This window comes from Acomys russatus, chromosome X (genome assembly GCF_903995435.1).
Source record: "Acomys russatus chromosome X, mAcoRus1.1, whole genome shotgun sequence".
Classification (NCBI taxonomy): Eukaryota; Metazoa; Chordata; class Mammalia; order Rodentia; family Muridae; genus Acomys; species Acomys russatus.
Window position 1 is genome coordinate 23,111,516 of NC_067169.1, and position 27,220 is coordinate 23,138,735.

At 42.6% G+C, this 27,220-nt stretch overlaps 2 protein-coding genes across 4 annotated transcripts in view; one reads left to right on the forward strand and one right to left on the reverse strand.

Annotated features, from left to right (window-relative positions):
- The window catches only part of Phf8 (PHD finger protein 8), a 90,935-nt gene extending 81,842 nt beyond the window's left edge, over window positions 1-9,093 (forward strand). For all 3 annotated transcript variants that reach the window (XM_051142117.1, XM_051142119.1, XM_051142118.1), the window contains 3 exons: window positions 1,305-1,414; window positions 5,743-6,082; window positions 7,319-9,093. In XM_051142117.1, coding sequence (XP_050998074.1) covers window positions 1,305-1,414; window positions 5,743-6,082; window positions 7,319-7,407 — 539 coding nt within the window. In that variant the 3' untranslated portion in view covers window positions 7,408-9,093. The remainder of the gene's footprint in view (window positions 1-1,304; window positions 1,415-5,742; window positions 6,083-7,318) is intronic.
- Window positions 1-27,220, reverse strand: part of Shroom2 (shroom family member 2) — a 1,329,704-nt gene that overhangs the window by 379,479 nt on the left and 923,005 nt on the right. The gene's annotated exons all lie outside the window — the stretch shown is intronic.

The following is a 27,220-nucleotide window of genomic DNA, read 5'->3' on the forward strand; positions in this document are numbered from 1 at the left end:
TTGTTAAGGTGTTATAAAAAAAAGGTATGCCATAATATTCAAGAATTTATTGTTTGTGTATGTGTGTGTGTGTATGTATGTATGTATGTATGTATGTGTGTGTGTATGTGTATATATATATATAAAATCCTCAATGGGTAGTATGTACAGATTATAAATTCTGGGAAAGAAAAGATCAGTTGGGCCATGCAGTGGTGCCACACACCTGTAATCCCAGCACTCAAGAGGCAGAGGCAGGTGGATCCCTGTGAGTTCAAGGCCAGCCTGGTCTACAAAGCGAGTCTAGGATAGCCAAGGCTACACAGAGAAACCCTGTCTCGGAAAAAAAAAATCAGTGGGATCAGGGTGGTCCCAGACATTCTGCAGAAGATACTTCATAACATACTTTTGAGAGATAGGCATGTTTTAAATAGGCAAAAGGAAAATAGATGTTCTAGGCAGTCCAGATAGTAAATATGAGTATGGAGGGAAAGATGATGTAATGTCATTCTCTGGAGGTGCAATAAGGAAGCCATCTGTCTGAAGAAGCAGAAAATAAGGGTATTTGGGTATTTGGTCTGTTTTCTGCAACTATAACAACTTGGTAAATTCTAAATAAAAGCTTAATTTTCTCATGGTTCTAAAGGTAAGAAAGTCTCAGAGCATGATTTTGACATGGTTTAAGCCTTCATGCCAAATTGTCCTATAAGTAGGAGGCATCATATAGTGAAAGAAAAGAGTTGAAGTAAACCCCTTTTAATACCTAACCCACTCCTGTAATAATAGCTTTATACCATCCAGGAAAGCAGTGCCATCATGATCTAATTGCCTCTTTTTTTTTTTTTGGGTTTTTCGAGACAGGGTTTCTCTGTGTAGCCTTGGCCATCCTGGACTCACTTTGTAGACCAGGCTGGCCTCGAACTCACAGCGATCCACCTGCCTCTGCCTCCCTAGTGCTGGGATTAAAGGCGTGCGCCACCACGCCCGGCTTTCTAATTGCCTCTTAAAGGTCTCCTTCTAATACTGTTAAAAATGATAATTAAATTTCCACATGAGTTTTGGAGAGGATATTTAAACCATAGCAGTAGGTGCAGAAGCAAGGTTAGGAAAGTAGGTAATCCGAGAACAACAAGGACACGAAAGCACGTGAACAATTTTAAATGCCAGTTCAAGGAGGTTAATTTGTATTCATGTATGCCTTGGTCATTAAATAGGATTTTGTGAAAAGCTAGAAGCAGGAAGAACAATGCTATCCTAACCTTTAGGATAGTCAGAAGTTAATGACTATAATTGGCAAATAGATAAGCATCATATTTCCCTTGCAGCCCGTGTGACTCCTACTCTACCCAAGCAGGACCGTCCTGTTCGTGAGGGGACCCGAGTTGCCTCCATTGAGACAGGTTTGGCTGCAGCAGCTGCAAAGCTTGCACAGCAGGTAAGTGGTGACATCCAGCCAGTGACCCTGGGACTGATGACTGAGAGCCTCAACAGTCAGACCTTTCGGCTGGTAGAAGCCTGCTATTATGGGTAACCTTTGATCTTTATTTTGGGCAGTATCCCAGCCCCTCCTATGTCCTTTACATCCCAGCTCCATGGCAAGCTATTTCCATAGTTGACATGAATTAGGATGAAAAACAGGGTCAGAAAAGTGTCCTTGTTGAGCTCACTTACCCTTCTAAGTATATATAATCACCACAGGTGGAGGGAGGAGAGTCAGTTTTCTTTACAGGTGTAGTCCCTGGTAGGTCACCCATGCCCCAGTGGAAGGCCCTATACTCTTGTATAATGGATAGCATTAATTTGACCCAGTGGGTTATTTAAATAACAAAGAGGATATGAAGTTGAGAGGAAAACATAATTGGGGAGAATCTGTAAGGCTTTGGAAGTAGGGATGAATATGATCAAAATACAGTGCATGCATGTATAAAATTCTCAAATAACAAGTAAAAAATATTGGAAAAAAATCCTCAGAAAAGACTAGATCTGTCGTTTGCTTTCAGATTTAGTCTGAGGAAGTGACTCATTTGAGTACACTTAAGTTTTGCGTCACCCACCAGTATTGGAATTTGGCCTTTCATAAAGACGGTTTTTTTTTTCTCATACCCTTTACCAAATATTATTACCTTGATCTTTACCCCCTGCTTCTCAAGAGACCAATATTCACTGTTTTTCATCCTAAAAGGTCACCTTCACAGAATCAATTTTACCTCTTAGCATTAGTTTACAAAGTGCTTTATCATATAGTATGCTCAGAAACCCTAGGAGCATTTGGAGGGGAAGTTTTTAGTTCTTTAACACTATCCGAGTAGCTCCTCGTGCCACATCCTATATCTTAAGGCACTATTGAGCATCTGCCTTATGTTAGGTGCACCTATGTACAGTGTCTAATATAATATGGCCAATAGTCTTGTTCAATAGATGACATTTTCATCATTTTACAGGTGACGAATATGAGGCTCACTTTAAATGACTAGTCCAGGATAAGACAGCCAGTAAATGGAGGAGACAAGAATCAAACTCATATCCTATAACTTCAGATTTCATGTTACTTGATTTTTAAAGAAAATGAAATCGTTAAATGTTTATCTATTTTAGTAATTATATCCTATATAAGTGAAATTTAAGAACTGTTTTCCATATTAATGTTCCATAGAGCTATAAAGTTTCTTGAAAATGTCTTAGAGGCTATTATTGTAAGACAGCAGAGATCAAGCAGGCCAAGTGGCTCTTCTTTGACTAAGATTGTCAGTGCCGCATAAGAGGTAACTTCCAGGCAGGTGGTGGTGGCACACACCTTTAATCCCAGCACTTGGGAGGCAGAGGCAGGTGGATCACTATGAGTTCGAGGCCAACCTGGTCTACAGAGTGAGTCCAGGACAGCCAAGGCTAACATAGAGAGATCTGTCTTGAAAAACCAAACAAACAAACAAATAAGATGTAACTTCCAAATAAAGGTTTTCTATTGCTTTAAACAAACAGATTAAAGTGTGAAAACTATTTTTAGTGCTTTCTAAGGAGTAAAGTACTAACTATTTGGGTTGATGGAATTACTTCTAAGAAGAGACTTTAAAGTTGGGAGTGGCTGGGACTAGAGAGATGGCTCAGAGGTTAAGGACACTGACTGCTCTTCCAGAGGTCCTGCGTTCAATTCCCAGCAACCACATGGTGGCTCACAACCATCTATAATGAGATCTGGTCCCTTCTCTTGGGCAGGCACACATGCAGGCATCAAATTGTATACATAATAAATAAATAAATCTTTTTTTTTTTAAGTTGGGAAAAGCCGGGCAGTGGTAGCGCACGCCTTTAATCCCTGCACTCGGGAGGCAGAGGCAGGTGGATTGCTGTGAGTTTGAGGCCAGCCTGGTGTACAAAGCAGTTCCAGGACAGCCAAGGCTAACACAGAGAGACCCTGTCTCACAAAACCAAGAAAAAAAATGTTGGGTGGTGATGGCACACGCCTTTAATCCCAGTACTCAGGAGGCAGAGGCAGGTGGATCTCTGTAAGTTTGAGGCCAGCCTGGTCTACAGAGTGAGTCCAGGACAGCCAAGGCTACACAGAGAAACCCTGTCTTGAAAACAAAAACAAAAACAAGTTGGGGGTGGTATTAGAAGCTATTTTTTGTTGGAAGGGGACAGAAAAGCACTCCATGAAAATAACGCTCCTTGTTATGGCTCATAAAGCCCTCTTTGTTGGTCTATAGTGACTTCTTTCTAATCTCCCGACTCCACTCAAGTGTACATCATTTATGCTAACTGTACTCCACTACAGTGTTCATGATTTACTCCATGTACCAGATTATCTCATTACATCAAGCCATTCTTTCTGCCAATTCACATCACCTACTACCGCTCTATTTCTTGGCTCTTCATCTATATTTATATATAGTTTATCTCATAATACTTATGATCATAAGGGTCTCTTATGACCTTTATTATAGAGTGGGGATGTGTTTAATTTAACTTGGGATACTCATTTTAATAACCACACATGATAAATCAGTGTTGGAATGAATGGATGGATGGATGGATGAGATTTTTCTGGATTAGAGACTTCATGTTGAAAGATGAGTATAAGTAAAGTTAAAAGGTGAATACTCATGGCGCAGTGGTGGTGCGCCTCCAATGCTTAAGGAGGCAGAGCCAGGTGGATCTCTGTGAGTTCAAGGCCAGCCTGGTCCACAGAGCAAGTTCCAGGACATCCTTCTCATTCCCAAGAATGGAGGTTTAGGCTTTTGTTGCCAAGAGAAGTCTAAGGAATATAGTCATGGAGTTGGTATGTGTAGCTGAGTGACACTTCAGAAGGTAAATCGTTCACCTTCTCTCAGCACCATCTTCCAGGTTCAAAGGATTCCACACGTGCATTGTCTTAAGTACCTACTACACAGTGGGTAGTAGATCCATATAGCAATAAGTGGATGAACTGCAAGGTACTGGAAGAAGTGACACAAAACTCACATCTCTCTATTCTATCACAAATTGAGATACTAGATTTAATGACTTAAAAGATTGTCAAGCCCGGGCCTGGAGAGATGGCTCAGCAGTTAAGAGCACTGAATGCTATTCCAAAGGACCTGGTTCAATTCCAAGCACCCACATGGCAGCCCACAACTGTCTGTAACTCTAAGATCTTACACCCTTACACAGATTGATAAGCCAGGTGGTGGTGGTGCACGCCTTTAATCCCAGGAGGCAGAGGCAGGTGGATCTCTGTGAGTTCAAGGCCAGCCTGATCTACAAAGTGAGTCCAGGACAGTCAAGTACACAGAGAAACCCTGTCTCGGGAAAAAAAAAAAAAACAGCCTGATCTACAAAGTGTGTCCAAGACAGCCAAGGCTACACAGTGAAACCTTGTCTTGAAAAAAAAAGCCGGGCAGTAGTGGCACACGCCTTTAATCCCAGCCCTCAAGGAGGCAGAGGCAGGTAGATCGCTGTGAGTTTGAGGCCAGCCTGGTCTACAAGTAAGTACAGAGCAGCCAAGGCTACACAGAGAAACCCTGTCTTGAAAAACAAAAAACACAAACAAAAAGAAAAGAAAAAGAAATAGAGAATAATGATTGACTACTTTGTTGAGTTCCTTTCATATGTTATATATTTTTATGTCATTTAAGCTTTCTAGCAATTCTGAAAAGCAGGTATTACTTTGCCCATTTTGCAGACAAGGCAGCTGAGATTCAGAAAGGTTAGTAACTTTAACTAAAGTCATCCAATTTAGGAAATAGAGGCCTCAGTTTGAACTTGGGTGTACCTTACTCCAAAGCTAAGACTTAACTCTTGGTTCATTTGGAGTTTTGTAAGAGATAGTAGACACTAGATCTGACTACTTTTCCACAAGGATTTTGGTTTAAGTTACTCATTATCCTTGCACTTCTCTTGTTATTTATAAAGTGAATAGTCCCATTCCCCCAACCCCTCAAGCTGGGTGTGGTAATCCCAGCACTTAGGAGGCAAAAGCAGGTGAATCTCTGTAAGTTCTAGGCCAGCCTGGTCTACAGAGTGAGTCTAGGACAGCCAAGGCTACACAGAGAAACCCTGTCTCAGTTAAGTGGTAGTGGTTAGTTAAGGGTGGATGATGCCAACGAAATCATCATAGGGATTCGAAGGGCCTGTATTATTGTGTATCCATACAAGGTAGGTAGATAGGAGGTGAGGGAGAAGTGGCAGCATGCAGAAATATATTGACTATTGTCTACTTAACTTTCTGGGAAATTTTTTTCTCTTTTTCACTCTTTAATCTTGCCTCTAACTTTGTTTTTATTTCAGGAGCTGCAAAAGGCCCAAAAGAAAAAATATATCAAGAAGAAGCCTTTGTTGAAGGAGGTAGAGCAGCCTCGCCCTCAAGATTCCAGTCTCACCACAACAGTGTCTGCACCAACACCTGCTACTACACCCCAGCCTGTCACCTCCTCCTCCTCACCCCAGCCACCTCCTGAGCCTAAACAAGAGGCTCTGTCAGGAAGTCTTGCTGACCATGAGTACACTGCTCGCCCCAATGCCTTTGGCATGGCTCAGGCAAATCGCAGCACCACACCCATGGCCCCTGGAGTCTTCCTCACCCAGCGGCGCCCTTCAGTTGGTTCCCAGAGCAGTCAGGCAGGACAAGGTACATGACCCAAATGGGGATTGAAATGAGAGCTCTTAAAGCTCCTTGATCTAAATCTTAAGTGCTCTAGTAGATGAGAACACCAGGAAGGGCCACTGAAAGCCAAACTTCAGATGTTTGGATTTGAGCTCAATAGGCCATGGAGAGGTAATGAACTGACTTTAAATAGAGGTGATATTAGATTTAGGTTTGAAAGATTCTTCTGAGCCTGGTGGTGGTGGTGGTGCACACCTTTAGTCCCAGCACTCAGGAGGCAGAGGCAGGTGAATCCCTGTGAGTTTGAGGCCAGCCTGGCCCACAGAGGGAGTCCAGGACAGCCAAGGATACACAGAGAAATTCTGTCTAGAAAAACAAACCAAAGAAAGAAAGAAAGGTTCTTCTGGTGGTCGTAATGGAGGATAGACTAGAAGTAGGTAGTCTGTGCATCCATAGATTTAGGAAGGACTGAAGAAACACAAATATTGTCAGAGTAATACTGGTCAGAATAATAGAGAGATGATAAGTGGAAATAATAGTTGTGGTAATACAGGATATGAGACGTGATTTGATGTGGGGAGACAGATGCAAGAGAGAGAATTCAAGCCCTCAGAGCCCACTTCCTAGAGTATCCCTGTAGTTGAGGGATACTGGGCTTGGTGTGATAGTTAGGATTGACTAGAATGGAGGTTTCTAATTAAAGAAGACCCTGAGGATGGCACTCTTAGAGACACTAAACTATAGTCACTAACTGTGGTAATCATGAAAGCATATTGATCTCATTACAGAATTTTCTTTTTTTGTTTTGTTTTTTATTTTTGTATGTTTTTTTTTTTTTCAGACAGAGTCTCTCTGTGTAGCCTTGGCTGTCCTGGACTCACTTTGTAGACCAGGCTGGCCTCGAACTCACAAGTGTCTGCCTGCCTCTGCCTCCCGAGTGCTGGGATTAAAGGCATGTGCCCACTACAGAATTTTCTAAGGAAGATGATTGAACCAAAGAATTCAGTGGCGGGGGGGGGGGGGGGGGGGGAAGTGCCAGAAAACTAGAACTATAGTGACTAACACCGCTACAGCAATCAGGGAAAGGATTAGCTAAGCATGCAGCTTTGAAAAGAAGTGGTTAAGGAGGGTTCCTTGCCCAATATTACATAAAGATGAAGAACCTTTGTTGAGAGAAAAACAAAGGAGGGGGGTGGCGCAAGAGCAGTTGATGCTAAAGTTGCTCCTAAAGCCTCCACTTATGTTGACCCTCCCTTTCAGGAAAGCGTCCTAAAAAGGGCCTGGCCACAGCAAAGCAGAGACTCGGGCGCATCCTGAAAATCCACAGAAATGGCAAGTTACTTCTGTGAGCTGAGCCCTCTTGTATCCTACTCCTTCATCCCTTCACCCCCATTGCCTTCTTCGTTGTCGACTCGGGGCACTCCTGGATCCTATGAGCCCCGGACAAGGTGCATTGTCCTGCTTTCTTGGGATTGACCAAAGGCACGGACTATCCCCAACTCCCTTTCCCACTTCCACTATGAATATCCTGCCTTCCTTTTCCATGCCCATGAGTAGCAGGTAAATGGAAGAGGTTTTCAACTGACAAGAACCTTTTCCTCTTTCTCCCACATAACACCTTGTCTTTACTCTTTTCCACCCTGCCTCCATATGGAAGGAATGATGAGCAGCATAAAGGGAGTCTGGGCCCTTCAGCTTCCTCAGCCATGAAGGTAGAGGCCCAGTGCTCAACATTTTCTGCAACTCCTGCCCTGTCTCTAAGCCTGCCCACCTTCACCCATTCCTACCCCTTCCTCCCAATCCAGTGGACATACCCTACCTTCAGTTTCCTTTTACCTCTTTTCGTGAGGAATATGAAGGCCCTATTATGGGCCATCTCCAGAGCTGGCCTACAAGAGTTGACTTTGTCTGTCTTTGAGGGGGAAAAGGGAGATCCTTGCTTCTCTTTGAGGTGGGGGAAGAGGACAGATACCCAAGCCTTTGACCATGACTGTTGCCTAGCCCACCAGATGAAATGACTTTTATCTGACTGCACATGAAGCCCCTATGATGATCTTCAGGAATTTGCCTGTATTTTTGAGGCCCTGCAGAACATTATCCCCAAAGCTCTACCTGGGTTCCAGCAGGTACAAACCCACAGCCTAGAAATCCGAAGTACCGGCCACATTGCTAACTCTGGCTCTATAGCCTGCCACTACCACCTACACCACAAAGCACAGCCTGGACCTTCTGATGAGGGTGTGGTGACACAGCCTAACCGTGCAGGGTCATTTATCAGGAACCTCAATGCTTCTTCACCCATCTGAGAAGACTTCAGGACTCAAGCCTTCACCCCTGGGCCATTACACTTCCAGACCACAGGCCAACATTCAAGCGTAGTGCAGATAGGCTATTCATGTCTGAACTTAGAAGCAATGCCCATCTGTGACGTAGCAGATCTTCTGATCCACTTTTCTCTCCTTCCCTTTGTGATTGTCCCTATTTTCCAGACAGTGTCCCCACCTCCCTCTTGTTTTGCCTTACTGGCAACCTGGACTTGATGGAGACTGCCCCCTCCAAACAACCCATTTTGGCACTGCCCAAGTGGGAGTGTCCTCTACCTTCCACTCGTCCTCACCTCAGCTTGCCTAGTGCTTCTGGGGACCGTAACAGCTATGATGCAGACCACAGGGAATTTGTGAGGCCTCTGTGTTATCTTTATGTTTGTGGCTTATCTTCTTTTTTTTCTGTAGATCCACCCCTTCCATCCTTCTTGGAATCAAGGGGTACTTTAGCATTTTTTGCTTTTTCTACCTTGGGGACCCCAGGGGCCAAGCAGTCCTCCTTTAGTCACACCAAAGGCAAAAGGCCTGGCTACCTCCCCTTTAGCACGTGAGGTCCCTACTCCCCTCCTTTCTACTCAGCTTTGCTTCTCTTGGAGAGTTCAAGGCAGTAGTGGGGAAGTAAGAGGGAAGCAGGAGAAGCCTCTGACCCTATATGGGCAACTTCCCGACTAAAGGCTGACTGCTGTCACCAAAAACAGGTCCCAAGCCCTTTGACCCATTAAAACCCCCTCGATCTTTCAAAGGCAGCTAATTGCTAGCACCCTCTCCCCACCCATTCCAGGCCTCTTTTCCCTCTGTTTCTTCATTAGAAGGTTCTGTGGAGCTGAAACCCAGCCTCTGATGGGGTTTGTTTAGTTTAGTTGGGTTCTCAGAGTCTCCTGTTTTGTGTCGTTTCCAATGAAAAGCAAGTTTACCCTCAGAGTTATGCTTTTCCAAAGAAGCTAGTGTGTTTTTGTTGTTTTGTTTTGTGTTGTGTTGTGTTGTTTTGTTTTGTTTTTATGTTTCAGGTTCTAAGTGAAGTGAGGTGGAGAGGAGTTGGGAATAACCAAGGTTTAGAACATGGTGAGATAGTTACCTCTGATCTGCAATCCCCAGCAGAGAGTTGGGGTGGGATGGGAGGGCAGAGAGGATTTCTATTCACCTTTAATATATTTTTACAAAAAAGCAAACAATTTAAAAACAAACCCACCGCTTCTGTACATGTCTAAATATATTTTTAGAAGTGGGTAGGATTGTGATTTCTGATGCAGGGCCTTTTTATAAATAGGTTAGAGTAGCATCATCCAGATTTCTCTGTTGTTTGTTCCCCCTTGTTTTTTCTTATGTTGTGTTACTAATGTAATTTATATATTTTTTAGATCTCCCTTTCCTGTAGAGATAAAAGTGATTTATCTTGGCAATTTTGTTGTTTGGCATTATTATTATTGGTGGTGGTGGTGGTTGTGGGGGCAGCAGCACAGTTTAAACACATGAAATATATAATTAAAAGTAAAATAAGCAGAAAATAAAAGGTACAACAATTCAGTGGTCCTGAGAAGTTCAATGAGAAAGCTTCCAATAGTTTTCATGAGCCATTTTTTATTAGCATATACTAATTATACATGATAATGTGTTTCATTATGACTTTCTCATACATGTATAAAATATACTTTGATCATGGGCTGGAGAGATGGCTCAGAGGTAAGAGTACTGGCTGCTCCTCCAATGTCCTGAGTTCAATTCCCGGCAACCACATGGTGGCTCACAAACACCTATAATGTGACCTGATGCCCTCTTCTGGTGCGCAGATGTACATGCAGGCAGAACACTGTATATATAATAAATAAATATATCTATATTTTTTAAAAAGAGAAATATATATATATATGTACATACATACTTTGATCATATTTACTCCACCCACAACTCTTTACTACCCCTTCCCCATTCCTAATCTCCTTCTTTCCAATCAAGTTCTTCTATCATCAGGTCTTTTCTTTCTTTCTTAGCCACTGAGTTTAACTAGGGATGCCTACAGAAGCATGGGAGAGATGTTATTTACTGGAACATGAGTACCTTACCAGTGGTCCTTACCGTTGAAGAAAGTCTCTCTTCCTCTCCTGGCAACTGCCAGCTGCATTCATATCCTTAGTTGGGGATGCAGCCTTATGGTCTCTTCCCCTCTTCATGGCAGAATGCTGACAGCCCTAGTCCTCTGCAGGTCTTCTGCTTGATAATAAGCTCCTTAGAGTTTAAGTGCCATGGCTATGGCTTATCTGTTAGAAACCATTCCACGCAGGACAGTGGTGGTGCATGCCTTTAATCCCAGCACTTGGGAGGCAGAGGCCAGCCTGGACTACAGAGCGAGTTCCAGGACAGCCAGAGCTGTTACACAGAGGAACCCTGTCTAGAAAAACAAAAAACAGAAACCATTCCACAACAATCCACTCCTTCCTCCAGGTCATAATCCTTCCTCTTCTTTTTCCATAGTATTCCTTTCACCTTATAGGTATCCATTTATATGCCCTTAGGCATATAGATGCCCCAAGTAGGCCTCAATAGTCTTCTCAGCATGTTAACCAGTTATGAGTCCATAGTAGCCCCTGCTGTACTGCTCTGTGGTCTGTTTTGCACTGGTTACAGGTGTGCTCTCTTCTGTGGCTGGGAATGTTTTCTCTGATATCTCCTCAGCACTTGTGCTATGCATAATCTTGATTGATTACTATGCTTAAGTGCAGTGGAAGAATTATAATCATGAAAGCTAATAGGTTCTACTCTTAGTGTTTATGTATATTGACTTATTCCATACTTATTGTTTTAATTTGCCTTCTATTGCTGTGGTAGAAACCATTAACAAGGAACTTGGGGAGGAAAGGCTTTATTTGGCTTCATGTCTGATCATAGTCTATCATTAAAGGAAGCCAGGGCAGGAACCTGGAGGCAGGAGCGGATGCAGAGGCCATGGAGGGTGCTGCTTACTGGCTTGCTCCCTATGGCTTGGTCAGCCTGCTTTCTTATAGAACCCAGAACCACCTGCCCAGGGATGGCACTGCCCATGTCAGTTACTTTTTAAAAAAGATTTATTTAATTATTATGTATATAACATCTTGCCTGCATGTATACCTACATGCCAGAGGAGGGCATCAGATCACACTATAGGTGGTTGCGAGCCACCATGTGATCCTGGAAATTGAACTTAGGATCTCTAGAAGAGCAGCCAGTGCTCTTAACTACTGAGCCATCTCTCCAGCCCCCCATGTCAGTTTTTTTTGTTTGTTTTGTTTTTTGTTTTTGTTGTTGGGGTTTAGGGGGGTTGTTTTGTTTTTGTTTTTTTTTTTTTTGAAACAGGGTCTCTCTGTATAGCCTTGGCTGTCCTGGACTCACTTTGTAGACCAGGCTGGCCTCGAACTCACAGAGATCCACCTGCCTCTGCCTCCCGAGTGCTGGGATTAAAGGTGTGCACCACCATGCCCGGCCCCATGTCATTTATTAATCAAGAAAATGCCCTACAAACTGACCTACTGGCCAATCTGGTGGAGGAATTTTCTCAGTTGAAGTTCCCTCTTCCCAGATGACCCTGCCTTGAGTCAAGTTGATAAAAAAAACCTCCCAGCGTAAAAGACCCCATGTCATGTTGGCACACAGTAAACCATAACCATTCCTTGTAGACTTAATTTTTTAACCAATATATTTTATTACAACTTATTAACCAACCAAGCATACGTCACTTATAACCCAACTAACCAAAACCATAGGAAAAGAGGATTAAGGAACACAAAAACAAAACCGTAAGGATATCAGTTCCAAGGAACGATTTTCCCGGCATAATCAGCAGGATTTTTTTCTGCTGGCACCTGAAGTAGCCTGAACCCAGAACCTCAGCAGGAGCCAGAGCCCCGAAGCCTTCCCTCAAGCAGAGCGATGAACAGTCAAAAACTATCTAAAGTTTCTAAAAAGCCCCGCCTCCAGTTCTGGGCTCATTTAATTTTTTTTGTTTTTCGAGACAGGGTTTCTCTGTGAGTCTCAGAGAGACTCACTTTGTGGTCCAGGCTGGCTTCGAACTCACAGCAATCCGCTTGCCTCTGGCTCCTGAGTGCTGGGATTAAAGGTGTGCACTACCACGCCCGGCTCTGGGCTCATTTATATATCTCCTCCCAGAGTCTATTCTCAGTATCTTTTTAGCTGGCAACAATCAAGCTCCTGCACAAGGTGGTTGGTATTTTAATGGATTAACCTCACCTGTTCTCTCACAAGACCGTTCCGATCCCACACTTGGCATCCTAAGAAGCAGGTTTATCTTTCCTTCAATTTCTCTTTTGTTTGTTCCCAAGATCTCATGTTTATCACAGTATAAAACTAAGCATAAGCTGGGCAGTGGTGGTGGTAGTGCCTTTAACCACCCAGTTCAGCCTGCTTTCTCATATTACTCAGGACCACATGCTAAAGGAACCTGGAGGCAGGAACTAAGATGGTACCACTCACAAGAAAATGCCTCACAAGCCATTCTGGTGCATACAATTCCTCCTTTCAAGTTTCCTCTTCAAAGATATGTCTAATTTTTTGTCAAATCAACAAAAACTAACCATCACACTTAACCAAATTCCTCAAAAAAAAAAAGTAACTTTTGGGGGGTATTTTTTTTTTAATCCCAAGTGCAGGGATTAAGTTGTGAGTCACCACACCCAGCCAGACAATATTTTAAAGATTATAACCTTTCCCTTTTAACTGTAGGCAACCTATCCTTAGAAAAACTACTTATGAAGTGGGCATGGTGGCGCACACCTTTAATCCCAGCACTCCAGAGGCTAGAGGCAGAGGGATCAATGTGAGTTCGAGGCTAGCCTGGTCTACATAGGGAGTTCAGAACAGCCAAGGCTACACAGAGAAACCCTGTCTTGAAAAAAAAAACCTACTTATAATTAACTAGAATCTCTTTGCAAAGACTAAGGACTTATTCTTCAGTTAGTATAGTTAGGAAGTAAAAATATAAATAATAGGGCATGGTCAAAGAAAGATGCTCTCTGTAAGGCAGGAGACACTGTCAACAGAACAAAGTGACAGCCTACAGACTGGGAAAAGATCTTCACCAACCCTATATCTGACAAAGGTCTAATATCCAAAATATATAAAGAACTCAAGAAATTAAACACCACCAAACCAAATAACCCAATTGAGAAATGGGGCTCAGAACTAAACAGAGAATTCTCAACAGAGGAATATCGGATGGCTGATAAACACTAAAAAAAAAAAAAAAATGCTCAGCCTCCTTAGTCATCAGGTAAATGTAAATCAAAATAGAATGACTAAGATCAAAAATTCAAGTGACACCACATGCTGGTGAGGATGTGGAGAGAGAGGAACACTCCTTCATTGCTGATGGGAATGCAAACTAGTACAGCCACTTTGGAAATCTATCTGGTGCCATCTCAGAAAACTGGGAATAAGGCTTCCTCAAGACCCAGCTATTCCACTCCTTGGAATACACCCAGAAGATGCTCCAGCACACAACAAGAGCCTTTGCTCAACCATGTTCATAGCAGCCTTATTCATAATAGCCAGAACATGGAAACAGCCTAAGTGTCCTTCAGTAGAAGAATGGATAAAGAAACTGTGGTATTAGCCGGCGTGGTGGCGCACGCCTTTAATCCCAGCACTCGGGAGGCAGAGGCAGGCGGATCGCTGTGAGTTCGAGGCCAGCCTGGTCTACAAAGTGAGTCCAGGATGGCCAAGGCTACACAGAGAAACCCTGTCTCGAAAAAACAAACAAACAAACAAAAAAAACAACAATAAAAGAAACCATGGTACATTTACACTATGGAATACTACTCAGCTATTAAAAACAAGGAATTCCAGAAATTTACAGACAAATAGATAGAACTGGAAATGATCATCCTGAGTGAGTTAACCCAGAAGCAGAAAGTCAAATGGTGTGTACTCACTTATATCTGGACACTAGCCCAAGGGTCATGTCCCAGGAAAGTCTTCACTCACCAGGAAAGTGGGACAGAGGGGAGGACATCCTGTTTGGGACTCTAGGTGAGAGAAGCATGGGAGAATAGGGAAATTAAAGGATCCAGAGGGTCCTAGAAACCTACAAGAAGAGCATTATGATGGGCAGACCTGGGCCCAGGGGTCCTGCTCAAACTATGGTACCAGCCAAGGACAATACGTGCAGTAAACTTCGAACCCCTACCCAGATCTAGCCAATGGACAGGACATTTCTCCACAATTGAGTGGAGAGTGGGGTCTGACTTTTACACAAACTCTGGTGCCCCATATTTGACCACGTCCCCTGGATGGGGAGGCCTGGTGGCACTCAGAGGAAGGATAGCAGGCTACCAAGAAGAGACCTTATACCCTATGAGCATATACAGGGGGAGGTCCCCCTCAGTCAGTCATAGGGGAGGGGAGTAAGGGGGAAAGCGGGAGGATACAAGGGATGGGATAGCAATTGAGATGTAATATGAATAAATTAATAAAATATATCTTTAAAAAGATGCTCTAGGACAAAGGAGACAAACGAAGCAAAATAGATACTATACAATCTAGCTACCATTAGAAACTGGAAAAGAAACTGGTTTAGTTATTAAAAGTTGAATCACTACCCTACAACGTATAAGCCACCTCCCCACTCCAAAGAAGAAACAAAAGCACTAGAGAAAGAAGGAAACGAAGTAAAATATAAATTCAAGTATATCTCTGCATGTTTTAGACACACTGTCAGGCTTTTTTTGCTACCTTTCCCCTCCTACCTGGTATCAGAGAATTCCAAACTAATGACGTTGAGGACTTTCTCCCTCTTCCCACTGTAATAGTATTTCACAAAATCACCGAGTTTCATCTTGCAGTCAGCCTGGCGGGCCACATCGATCACATCAATCTCTTTGTCAGAACCTGAAGTGAAGAAATGAGTTCTGTACCAAGTTCTGTGTCTCAGGGACAAACATTTCTTGTCCTCCTACCAGCGTCTAGAATGGCCTCATACTCAGGAATGCTGTCTTCAGAGACTGTATGTTCAGGGCAAAGAGCAGGAATTTATCTGGATGGGGGCCTGTTAGGGCTGTGGAGGAGCTACCTGACAGAAACTCTCACATGGTCTCTACTGCCATAGATCTGCTTCTTTACTTCTCTTCCACTCTCCCCCCAAACTTATGCTCCAGCGATATAAAAACAGGTGTTAGAGACCATGGTCCCTGAAATTTGCCAGATTAAAGGGGCTCAACCTAATTTTGTGTGGTCTATTAAGAAAGAAGAGAAAGAGCCGGGCATGATGGCGCACGCCTTTAGTTCCAGCACTTGGGAGGCAGAGGCAGGCAGATTGCTGTGAGTTCGAGGCCAGCCTGGTCTACAGAGTGAGTCCAGGGCAGCCAAGGCTACACAGAGAAACCCTGTCTCGAAAAATCAAAAAAAAAAGAAAAAGAAAAAAGAAAGAAAGAAAGAAAAGAAAAGAGAAAGAATAACATAAATATTGTATATTGTCATTAAACACACACAAAAATAAATAAAAAGAAAAAAAGACTAGTATTTTGTCTCTTGCCTTGCCAAAGAATGACTCTGGGCAAGGCACTTCACATCATAGCCCCAAGATGGCTAGAAAGCAAATATAAAAATGTAGATTAGAAAAGTGACTCTGGAGCTGGAGAGATGGCTCAGAGGTTAAGAGCACTGGCTGTTCTTCCAAAGGTCCTGAGTTCAATTCCCAGCAACCACATGATTGCTCACAACCGTCTATAATGTGATATGAAGCCATCTTCTGGCATGCAGGATCACATGCAAGCAGACTATTATATAAATAATAAATAAATAAATCTTTAAAAAGAAAAGTGACTTTGGTCTTTTTATTTATTTTATTTTATTGTTTGTTTTGTTTTGTTGGTTTTTCGAGACAGGGTTTCTCTGTGTAGCCTTGGCCATCCTGGACTCACTTTGTAGACCTGGCTGGCCTCGAACTCACAGCAATCCGCCTGCCTCTGCCTCCGGAGTGCTGGGATTAAAGATATGTGCCACCACGTCCGGCTGAACCTATATTCTTAACAACCTGTTCTACTACCTCTTCTAGCCATTTGTTAAGTGTTTTGTGGTATTAGGTTCTGAGTTAGAGTTTACATAGTATTATCACATTTAGTCTTCCTAGCCATGTGATAATTAGCCCTCACTTTCAATTAGGAAGACAGAAGTCAGCCAATAGTCTTCCACATCAGAATCCGCCTGATTCCAAAACTCATGTGCTTTCTCCTTCACTGTATTAGAAATCTTTTTGGGTCTTAATCTAATACTTCTTTGCTGTGCATGCATCAACTAACTGTTAAAGTTTTGAGCCTAGTATGATGGTGCATACTTTTAATCCCAATACTTGGAAGGCAGAGGTAGGTAGACCTTTGTGCAATCAAGGCCAGCCTAGTTTACATAGCTGCTCCCACTCCAAACAGGGCTACATGGAGAAGCCCTGTCTCAAACAACAGCAAGAACCACAAACAAAAAAACACTAATAAAAATTTGAACCCAATTTAAGATTTTTCCTCTTCAAGGTCTATAGGTCATCTATAGGTCTGGAGGGACATTCTGTAGGTTTGGCACCTACTGACTAAATGACTACTTCTGGTTCTCACAATCAGCTTCTTACAACCAACAGAGTTTAGATAGAGAAAATTCATGTCTGGTATACAGGGAACGATGTCTTCTAATAGAAAAAAAAAAAAAAGACAGTGGAAGGATTTTCCAATCTTTGAAGGAATAGTGGGCTAGTTTATTTTTGCTACTGACTCCCACTGTCTCTGAAAGAGTAATGCACTGTTAACAGCTTCAAGTCAGAGACTAGAAATGAGTTTTGATCACTTACTCCCCAGTACAAGCAGGAGATATCATCATATCTGAGGCTTCTGTCTAAAAATGGAAGGTAACAATTTCCCTAATTTCAGTCTCTTCTCTTTGCAAAACTGAGTTGACATGTAACTCTCTCTCAATAACTAATTTGGTAGACTATCTTAGGGAGAAGTTTAAGCAATTTAATCTAACTGTAGCTGTAACTTTCCTATGGTGGCAAGAATATGCAGAATCTCTGTGAATGTGTAGTTTAGACGGTACATAATCATAATTAGCTTTAGGATATAATATTTAATTTAGAACTTAAGATAACAGGAGATAAGTAATTTTAATAAAGCCCTGATTGTCCCATTAATGAGAACCTTTGAAAGATGGAATGGCCCTATAACTATTAAGGAAATTTAACTCAAATTCCTATCTCTAAGCCTTCAAGTTCAGATGGTTTACTATATGGTTGTAACAAATCTTGTAAAAATTAACATTTCTATACTAGTTCTTTCAGAAAATAGAAGAATAGGTGTTTTTTTTTCCAGTACATCCTATTCAGCTAATATTGCAGTTACCATAATCAGATAGTATGAGGAAACCAATGTGGGCATATATAGAAATATTTTTCACAAAATATTAGCAAATAGAATTCATCAATATATTAAAAATACATCATGAAGCCGGGCATGATGGTGCCTGCCTTTAATCCCAGAAAAAAAAAATCACGAATAAGTGGAGTGCATTCAAAAGGTACATGGTTGGTTTGGGTTTTGTTTGTTTGTTTTTCAAAAGTATTCTAATCCACCACATAAGTAAGAAAAAAAGAAAGTCACATTAGTTTTGTTTTATAAATCAATGCAGAAAATAACATTCAGCAAAATTCAGCACACATTGCTAATAAAGAGAGCTAAACTAGGAGAATATCTACCTTCACTTGGGCCTCTAAGAAAAAATACTACAGACCAAGCAGCTTAAGCAGTTTTCAAGGTTCTGGAAGCCAGGAAAATAGAAGAATACCAGCATGGTTGGTTCTGCTGAGGACCATTGTTTGTTTTTGTTGATGTTGTTTTAAATCATCCTCAATCATTGCAATGGAGCCATATAAATAAATTCTTAATTACAGAAAACAAATATTTTAATCATATAAACTATTAGTTTGTCATTTTTACCATCTCTTAATTCTATACAAGAATGAAAAAAGTATCAAACTTCTGTATTCATGCATATTAAAATACAAAGTATGAGGGCCGGGCATGGTGGTGCACATCTTTAATCCCAGCACTTGGGAGGCAGAGGCAGGTGGATCTATGTGAGTTCAAGGCCAGCCTGGTCTAGATGGCCAAGCTAACACAGAGAAACCTTGTCTCAAAAGAACAAGAAAAAACAACAAAGTAGTATGAGGGACTGGAGAGATGGCTCAGTGATTAAAAGTACTTGTTCACCTGGCATGGTGGTACATGCCTTTAATCCCAGCACTTAGGAGGCAGGAGCCTCTGTGAGGTCGAGGCCAGCCCGGTGTACAAAGCAAATCCAGGACAGCCAAGGCTACACAGAGAAACCCTGTCTTGAAACAAACAAACAAAAACAAAAACTTGTCCTGAGGACCCAGATCAATTCCCAGCACCCTCATGGCATCTCACAACTATCCATAACTCCAGTTTCAGGGGATCTAATGCCCTCTTCTGACCTTCATGGGCACCAGGCATGCATGTGGTATACAGATGTACATTCAAGCAAAGTACTTATACACATTAAAAAAAAGTAATATGAACTATATAACACAAAAAACTCAAAATTTCCATGGGCAACTATAATGAATCCTGTGCTATAACTGTACACTGGAACATGAAGAGTAATAAAATTGATGCCATACACCATAAAGAAACAGGAATCAACTGCAATGCCAACTAGTCCTAATCATGGGGGCCTTCCCTAAAGTGTGGGTGGTAATACTCAATTCTTTCATGCAATATACAAGATCACATACAAAAATAACTAGTCTCTTAGCTAGAACTAAACACTTTGATGTGAGTTCGAGACCAGCCTGGTCTACAAAGTGAGTTCAGGACAGCCAAGGCTACACAGAGGAACCCTGTCTGTGCAATAAATATTTGCAAGCAAAGCTATATGGACAAAAGGGTATATATATATATACTGTGGGACACACTACAGCTTCCACAATGAGATTTTTCTTCTCTGTTGTGGGGTGGGGGAGGTTACAAGGGTGGAAGGTGACTATGAGGGGTTGGGAAATGCATAGGTATGGAGTGCATGATATGAAAGTCACAAAGAACCAATAAAAAAAGCCGGGCATGATGGTGCACGCCTTTAATCCCAGCACTTGGGAGGCAGAGGCAGGCGGATCACTGTGAGTTCGAGGCCAGCCTGGTCTACAAAGTGAGTCCAGGATGGCCAAGGCTATACAGAGAAACCCTGTCTCGAAAAACAAAAACAAAAACAAAAAAATCGAAGAACAAATTACTAATTTCTCTCCCACAAAAAAATCAAATAGCCTACAAGGACATGAAAATATGCTCAACTGAAATAAAAGTCAAAACTGCAATGGCTTGTCACTTCAACACTGTACCAGGTCAAGTGGACTAGATCAGTCAACATTCCCATTGGAAACACAAATTGGACTCAGTTACCAAAAAACAATATAAGATATAAGGGTGAGAGAGGGACTAGAGGTAAGAGTTGGGCAGTGGACTACGTTATATATTCTGTACATGTATGAAGTTGTCAAGGAATAAAAGTTATTTAAAAGTGGGGAAGAAGCCAGCACTCAAGAGGAAGAGGCAAGGGGCATCTCTATGAGTTTGAGGCCAGCCTGGTCTAAAGAGTGAGTCAAGGACAGCCAGAGATCTGTTACTCAGAGAAACCCTGTCTCAAAAAAAAGAAAAAAACCCAAACAAACTGATAAGAACAGATACTACACTTGATCTTAGCCAAAAGGAGGCAGAGGCAGGCGGATCGCTGTGAGTTCGAGGCCAGCCTGGTCTACAAAGTGAGTCCAGGATGGCCAAGGCTACACAGAGAAACCCTGTCTCGAAAAAACCAAAAAAAAAAAAAAACAAACAAACAAACAAACAAAGCCAGGCGGTGGTGGCGCATGCCTTTAATCCCAGCACTTGGGAAGCAGAGGCAGGCAGATTGATGTGAGTTTGAGGCCAATCTGGTCTACAAAGAGAGTCTAGGACAGCCAAGGCTACACAGAGAAACCCTGTCTCAAAAAAACAAAACAAAACAAAAAAAACGGGGAAGGAAAAATGGGTGTGTGGGTGTGGGTGTGTATGTAGAAGAAAATATGTGAAGCTGCCCTTGTGTCTTCACCAATCATGCACTTGTTAACACACTTCAGGTGGTTTGGGCATCCAGCAGTGCCAAAGTGCTAAGGTCACAGATGACATTAATATTTTACCTCATGGATCCTTATCAGCATACAGTCCCTTTGGTCTCGCACACACAGCCTTAAAATCCTTCACAACCTATTTCAGGATTTTGGCAGAAACATTGGCATCATCACCTGCGAAAATTCTTCCCATATTTCTCCTAACCTCTTCTTTTTTAATTCCTAATCTTTTTACCTAAGCAATCTCCCAGGCACCTATAAAACTAAGAACAACTCATGAACTGATGAGAAAGTAACACAGAAAAGTAGACTGGAGAGACAGATCAGCCATTAAAAGGTTAGTTGGGCTCTAGCTGGCCATGCTGGCCATGGTGGTACATGCCTTTTTCCCTCCCTTGGTTTTTCAAGACAAGGTTTCTCTGTGTAGCCTTGGCTATCTGGACTTGCTTTGTAGACCAGGCTGGTCTGGAACTCAGAGAGACCATCCTGCATCTCCTGCCTCTGCCTCCTGAGTGCTGGATTAAAGGCATGCACCACCACACCCAGGGACGATTACGTTTAATTTTCTAATTTTAAATCTTTTAAGATGTATTTATTTATTATGTATACAATTTTCTGCCTGCCCAAGAGAAGAAGGGACCATATCTCATTGTAGATGGTTGTGAGCCACCATGTGGCTGCTGGGAATTGAACTCAGGACCTCTGGAAGAGTAGTCAGTGCTCTTAACCTCTGAGCCATCTCTCCAGTCCCTAACTTTAAATTCTTACCCCCCCGCGCCTCTTTTGCACCTATTTTCCCTTTCTCAATTCTTTCCTCTTTTCATCTAACACTACTAATCCCTATCCTTACAATTTTTACTCAGTTGGCCGCTTTTTTTCTTCTAATCTTCCTAATAGTTTACTTCACACTGTGACATTCCTATCGCTTGCTGTGAGCGGCAGACTGGCCTCTGAGCACAGCAACCACTGTCTTGCAAAAGGTCGTAGCAGCTGGCTTTGTTGACCTTCTCACCTGAGTATCCCACTGCTCCCTAGCACCTCTTGAGTGCAAATTTGCCTTAATTGGCTGCATGTGCCCTGGGGCAGGGGTTCGTGTGCCTGTAGGCTGGAGAAGCCCCAGGAGTTCCTTTGTTGTGTGAAGAGGCCATTATCCTTGCTGGGAAAAGGCTTTCCGAATGCAGCCCTTTTGTGGGACAGAGCACCTACAACCCGGTAAGTAACTGCTTGTCTATGCTCTGTGAGGCATTCACTGGCTCCCCACAGTGAGCTTTGGTGGACTCCTAACCTCAGTTTCTTGTTGGGACCTTGTTGGGGGTGGGGGTAGATGGCGATTTTTGTCTCCTGTGATAAAGGAATTTTATCAACATGCTTCATTCCCAACTGTTTTTTTTTTCTTTTAGGTTTTTTGAGACAGGGTTTCTCTGTGTAACAGTCCTGGCTGCCCTGGACTCACTTTGTAGACCAGGCTGGCCTCGAACTCACAATGATCCACCTGCCTCTGCCTCCCGAGTGCTGGGATTACAGATGTGCACCACCATGCCAAGCTCCCAAATAGTTTTTTTTTATAATTTATTTTTATTTATTTATTGCACATTGGTGTTTTGCCTGCATATATGTCTGTGTGAGGGTGTAATATCACTGGGAACTGGAGTCACAGACCCTTGTGAACTGCCATGTGGGTGTTGGGACTTGAACCCATGATCTTAACCTCTGAGCCATCTCTCCAGCACCTCCCCCCAAGTAGTTATTGAAGTTAAAGAAATAAGTTTTATCTGGGTGGTGGTAGTGCTCGCCTTTAATCTCAGCACTCAGGAGGCAGAAGTAGGCGAATGTGAGTTCAAGGCTAGCCTGGTCTACAGAGGGAGTTCCAGGACAGTCAGAGCTTTGTTACACAGAGAAACCCTGTCTTGAAAAAACAAAAAATAAAAATAAACATAAACAAAACAAAAGAAATAACTTTAAACCAGCTATTTCAGTATTGTGATAGTATGCTTACCAAAAAGTTGTGACTGTCTCTTCGGTTACTATTCTTCATGACTTACAGAATAATGTAGAAGACTGCATCGAGTGCCCTAGGTTTTTTTTTTTTTTTTTTTTGGTTTTTCGAGACAGGGTTTCTCTGTGTAGCCTTGGCCGTCCTGGACTCACTTTGTAGACCAGGCTGGCCTCGAACTCACAGCGATCCACCTGCCTCTGCCTCCCGAGTGCTGGGATTAAAGGCGTGCGCCACCACGCCCGGCTCCCTAGGTATTTTTGAATGACAGTTTAGCTACTAAACCATGCATCTCACACTGACTACAACCCATTCCTACTTGAACATGGCAAATTCTTTAACTGGAATAATACAAATGATAAAAAAAAAATCCAACCAATAGCACAGTCCCAGATACACAAGTCCCTAGACAGAAAAACAGCAAACGTGAAAAATCAAGGCAATATGACCCCTCTGACGACTATCAGTTCCATAGTAATGAATTCAATGAAAGTGAGCTACCTGAAATCCCAAAGCATTTTAAAGAATAATTAAAGGAAATTTTAACATAAAATTTACTGATCATGAGGATAGAAGACAGATAATAATGTCAGGCTATCAATGTAAGTAATACACTCAATAAAACAGTAGCGTAAAATTTCATTAATCTAGGGCCAGTTGTGGTGGCGCATGTCTGTAATCCCAGCACTTGGGGAGGCAGAGGCAGGTGGATCTCTGTGAGTTGAGGCCAGCCTGGTCTACAGAGTGAGTTCCAGGATAGCCAAGGCTACACAGAGAAACCCTGTCTCAAAAAACCAACCAACCAAGCCAGGCGTGGCCCACGCCTTTAATCCCAGCACTTGGGAGGCAGAGGCAGGCAGATCACTGTGAGTTCGAGGCCAGCCTGGTCTACAAAGTGAGTCCAGGATGGCCAAGGCTACACAGAGAAACCCTGTCTCGAAAAAAACAAACAAACAAACAAACAAAAAAACAAAAACAAAAACAAAAAAAACCCAACCAACCAACCAAACCCAAAAACTACCAAACAAACAAACAAAAATCTATGAAAAGATGGTTATTAACATCCAGGTAGACCAGCAGGATAGCTCACTAATGAAAGATGCTTGCCACCAAGCCTGAGACCCTGAGTTAGATGAATGGAGAAAAATGAATAACAAACAGCCCAGTTAACCTCTCAAGTAAGAAAATTCCAGGTCAATTCCTTTAAGGAACTAACTAACCTTAATGCTTCTTAAACTATTCCATAAAATCAAAAGAAAAGGAATGCTACCAGACTCTCAACAAAATCATTTTTACTCCCATACCAAAATCAGATGAAAACTCTAGAGGGTAAAAAGTTCTCCCACATTCATGAACTGGCAAAATTAATACTGTGAAAACAGCTATGCTACAAAAAACAATCTATAGATTCAATGCAATCCCAATCAAAAAATAGGAAAAAAGAGCTGGGCGTGGTGGCTCACGCCTTTAATCCCAGCACTCAGGAGGCAGAGGCAGGTGGATCGCTGTGAGTTCGCGGCCAGCCTGGTCTACAAAGCGGGTCCAGGACAGCCAAGGCTACACAGAGAAACTCTGCCTCAAAAAACCAAAAAAAAAAAGAGAAAGAAAAAAAATGCTAAAATTCACATGGTATCACAAAGCACTTCAGATAGCTAAAGTAGCCCTGATCAAAAAGCACAATGGTGGAGAATCACCAGTTTATATCACAGAACCACAGGAGCAAAGTACAATGGGAATCCCACAAAACAGACACATAGATCAGTGGAATATAATAGAGGAGCCAAATATAAGTGTGCATGGCCACAGCCATATGATTTTTGACAAAGATAGGAAGAATGCACACTGGAAAAAAAAAAAAAGACAGTTTCCAACAAATGGCGCTGGGATAATTGGATATCCACAAATAGAAGCATAAAACTAGGTCCCTAGCTTTTACCCAGTACAAAAATCAATTCAAAGTGGGTCAGATAGATTCATGTAAAGCAGGAACTCTGAGACTATTAGAAGAAAAAGTAGGGAATACACTACATGATATATGCAAAGGTAGGGAATTCCTGAAAAGGATCCCAATTGCTCATATGGGAATAATACTAAGAAACTGAAAAATGGGATTTGATGAACTTAAAATGTTTCCGTACAGCAGGGCTGGAAGTGGTAGCACACGCCTTTAATCCCAGCACTCGGGAGGCAGAGGCAGGTGGATCGCTGTGAGTTCGAGGCCAGCCTGGTCTACGAAGTGAGTCCAGGATAGCCAAGGATACACAGAGAAACCCTGTCTCGAAAACTAAAAAAAAAAAAAAAAAAAAAAAAATTAAATAAACAACTCAGTCAATAAATGGACTGGTGAAATGAACAAGTCATTTTCTTTTTTTTTTTTTTTCTTGAAACAGGGTTTCTCTGTGTATCCTTGGCTATCCTGGACTCACTTCGTAGACCAGGCTGGCCTCGAACTCACAGCGATCCACCTGCCTCTGCCTCCCGAGTGCTGGGATTACAGGCATGCACCACCACGCCCAGTGAACAGGTCATTTTCTTTTTTTAAAAATATATTTTATTAATTTATTCATATTACATCTCAATTGTTATCCCATCCCTTGTATCCTCCCATTCCTCCCTCCCTCTCATTTTCCCCTTACTCCCCTCCCCTATGACTGTGACTGAGGGGGACTTCCTCCCCCTGTACATGCTCATAGGGTATCAAATCTCTTCTTGGTAGCCTGATATCCTTCCTCTGAGTGCCACCAGGCCTCCCAGTCCAGGGGACATGGTGGTCAAATATGGGGCACCAGAGTTTGTGAAAGTCAGTCCCCACTCTCCACTCAACGGTGGAGAATGTCCTGTCCATTAGCTAGATCTGGGTAGGAGTTTGAAGTTTTCTGCATGTATTGTCCTTGGCTGGTGCTATAGTTTGAGCAGGACCCCTGGACCCAGATCTGCCCATCATAATGCTCTTCTTGTAGGTGTCTAGGACTCTCTGGATCCTTCTATTTCCCTATTCTCCCATGCTCCTCTCACCTAGAGTCCCAAACAGGATGTCTCCCCTCTGTCCCACTTTCCTGGTGAGTGAAAATGATCATAATGAGTGAGTTCACCCAGAAGCAGGAAGAGTCAAATGGTATATACTCACTTATAACTGGACACTAGCCCAAGGGTCATGTCCCATGAAAGTCTTCACTGAACAGGTCATTTTCAAGAGATATACTCCTGGGCCTGGCGAGATGACTCAGCAGTAAAGAGCATTTGTTGCTCTTCCAGAGGACACACAACCATCTGTAAGTTCTAAGTGGGGGGAAGGGGGTAGGGGGGTTGGGGATTGCGGGGGTGTCATACACTATTTTCTGGCTTTTTCAGGCACCAGACATGCAAGTGATGCACATAGCATATCTTTTTTGTTTTGAGACAGGGTTTCTCTGTGTAACAGCCCTGACTGTCCTGGACTCGCTTTGTGCGAATGTGTGTCCAGTGATCCATCTGCCTCTGCCTCCTCAGCACTGGGATTACAGGCGTGTGCCACCACCACCCGGCATAGCATATCTTTTTAAAAGATGTAGTACAAATGAACGATAAACATCAATGATATAGCAATTGTCTTCAAACTGATTTACTGAATCAGCGAAATTGCTGTGAAAATCCTGAAGGGGTGCCAAGGCTCAGACCACAGCACAGAAGAGGAGACAGAAGGAATGTAAGAGGTGAGATCCAGGAGACGTGCACTGAAAAGATGTTCTCTGGACATGACATGGCCATGAAACTCAGAAACTCACTGCAGCTGTGGTTGGATATTTGCACAAAATTGGCACAACCTCGGCACACCTCATCTGAAATGGGAGGGCCCATGAGGACATACCCTTCCCAGACGGACTATGGACAACTATGGTTGTTGAAGAATGGAGTTTAATGTTCTTCAGTGGGACAGCCACAGATGGGTTGTTATTGGTTTGATTTAGTTTGGTTTGGGTTTTTTTTTTTTTTTAACTAGGTAGTCCTGGCTGTCCTGGAACTCACTATATAGACCAGACTGGCCTTGAACTCACAGAGATCTGCCTCCTAAGGTTCTGGGATTTAAGGCATGCACCACAATATCAGGCTCAGATGAATTGTTCTTGCTGCACTAACTAACTTCCTACCTACACTGAGGTAAGTAACTCTTTTTGTACTTAGTGGGCTACAAACAACAAAGAAAAAGAAGACCTGAAATTACGAGGGAACTTGGTGAGAAGAGCTCCACTGAGGAATGGAGGAGAATGAGGGGGACAAAGGTAACTAAATTATATAAATGATGAAAGTGTGGACATAAACTAACAAGCTGAGGTTGTTAGTTCTTTGGGCAGCCAGCTGTGGTGGCGCACACCTTTAATCCCAGCACTCAGGAGGCAGAGGCAGGTGAATCTCTGAGTTCAAGGCCAGCCTGGTCTACAAAGAGTTCCAGGATAGCCAGGGCATATATGTCCTTTGGGTATATAAAGAATAACCTACACAATCATGAAAAAGAACAAAATCTGGCCAAGGGGGCAGGAGAGATGGCTCAGAGGTTAAGAGCATTGTCTGTTCTTCCAAAGGTTCTGAATTCAATTCCCAGCAACCACATGGTGGCTCACAGCCATTAGCAATGAGATCTAGTGTCCTCTTCTGGCATGCAGACACACATGTGGGCAGAATACTGTATCAATAATAAATAAATCTTATTTTAAAAAAACATCTGG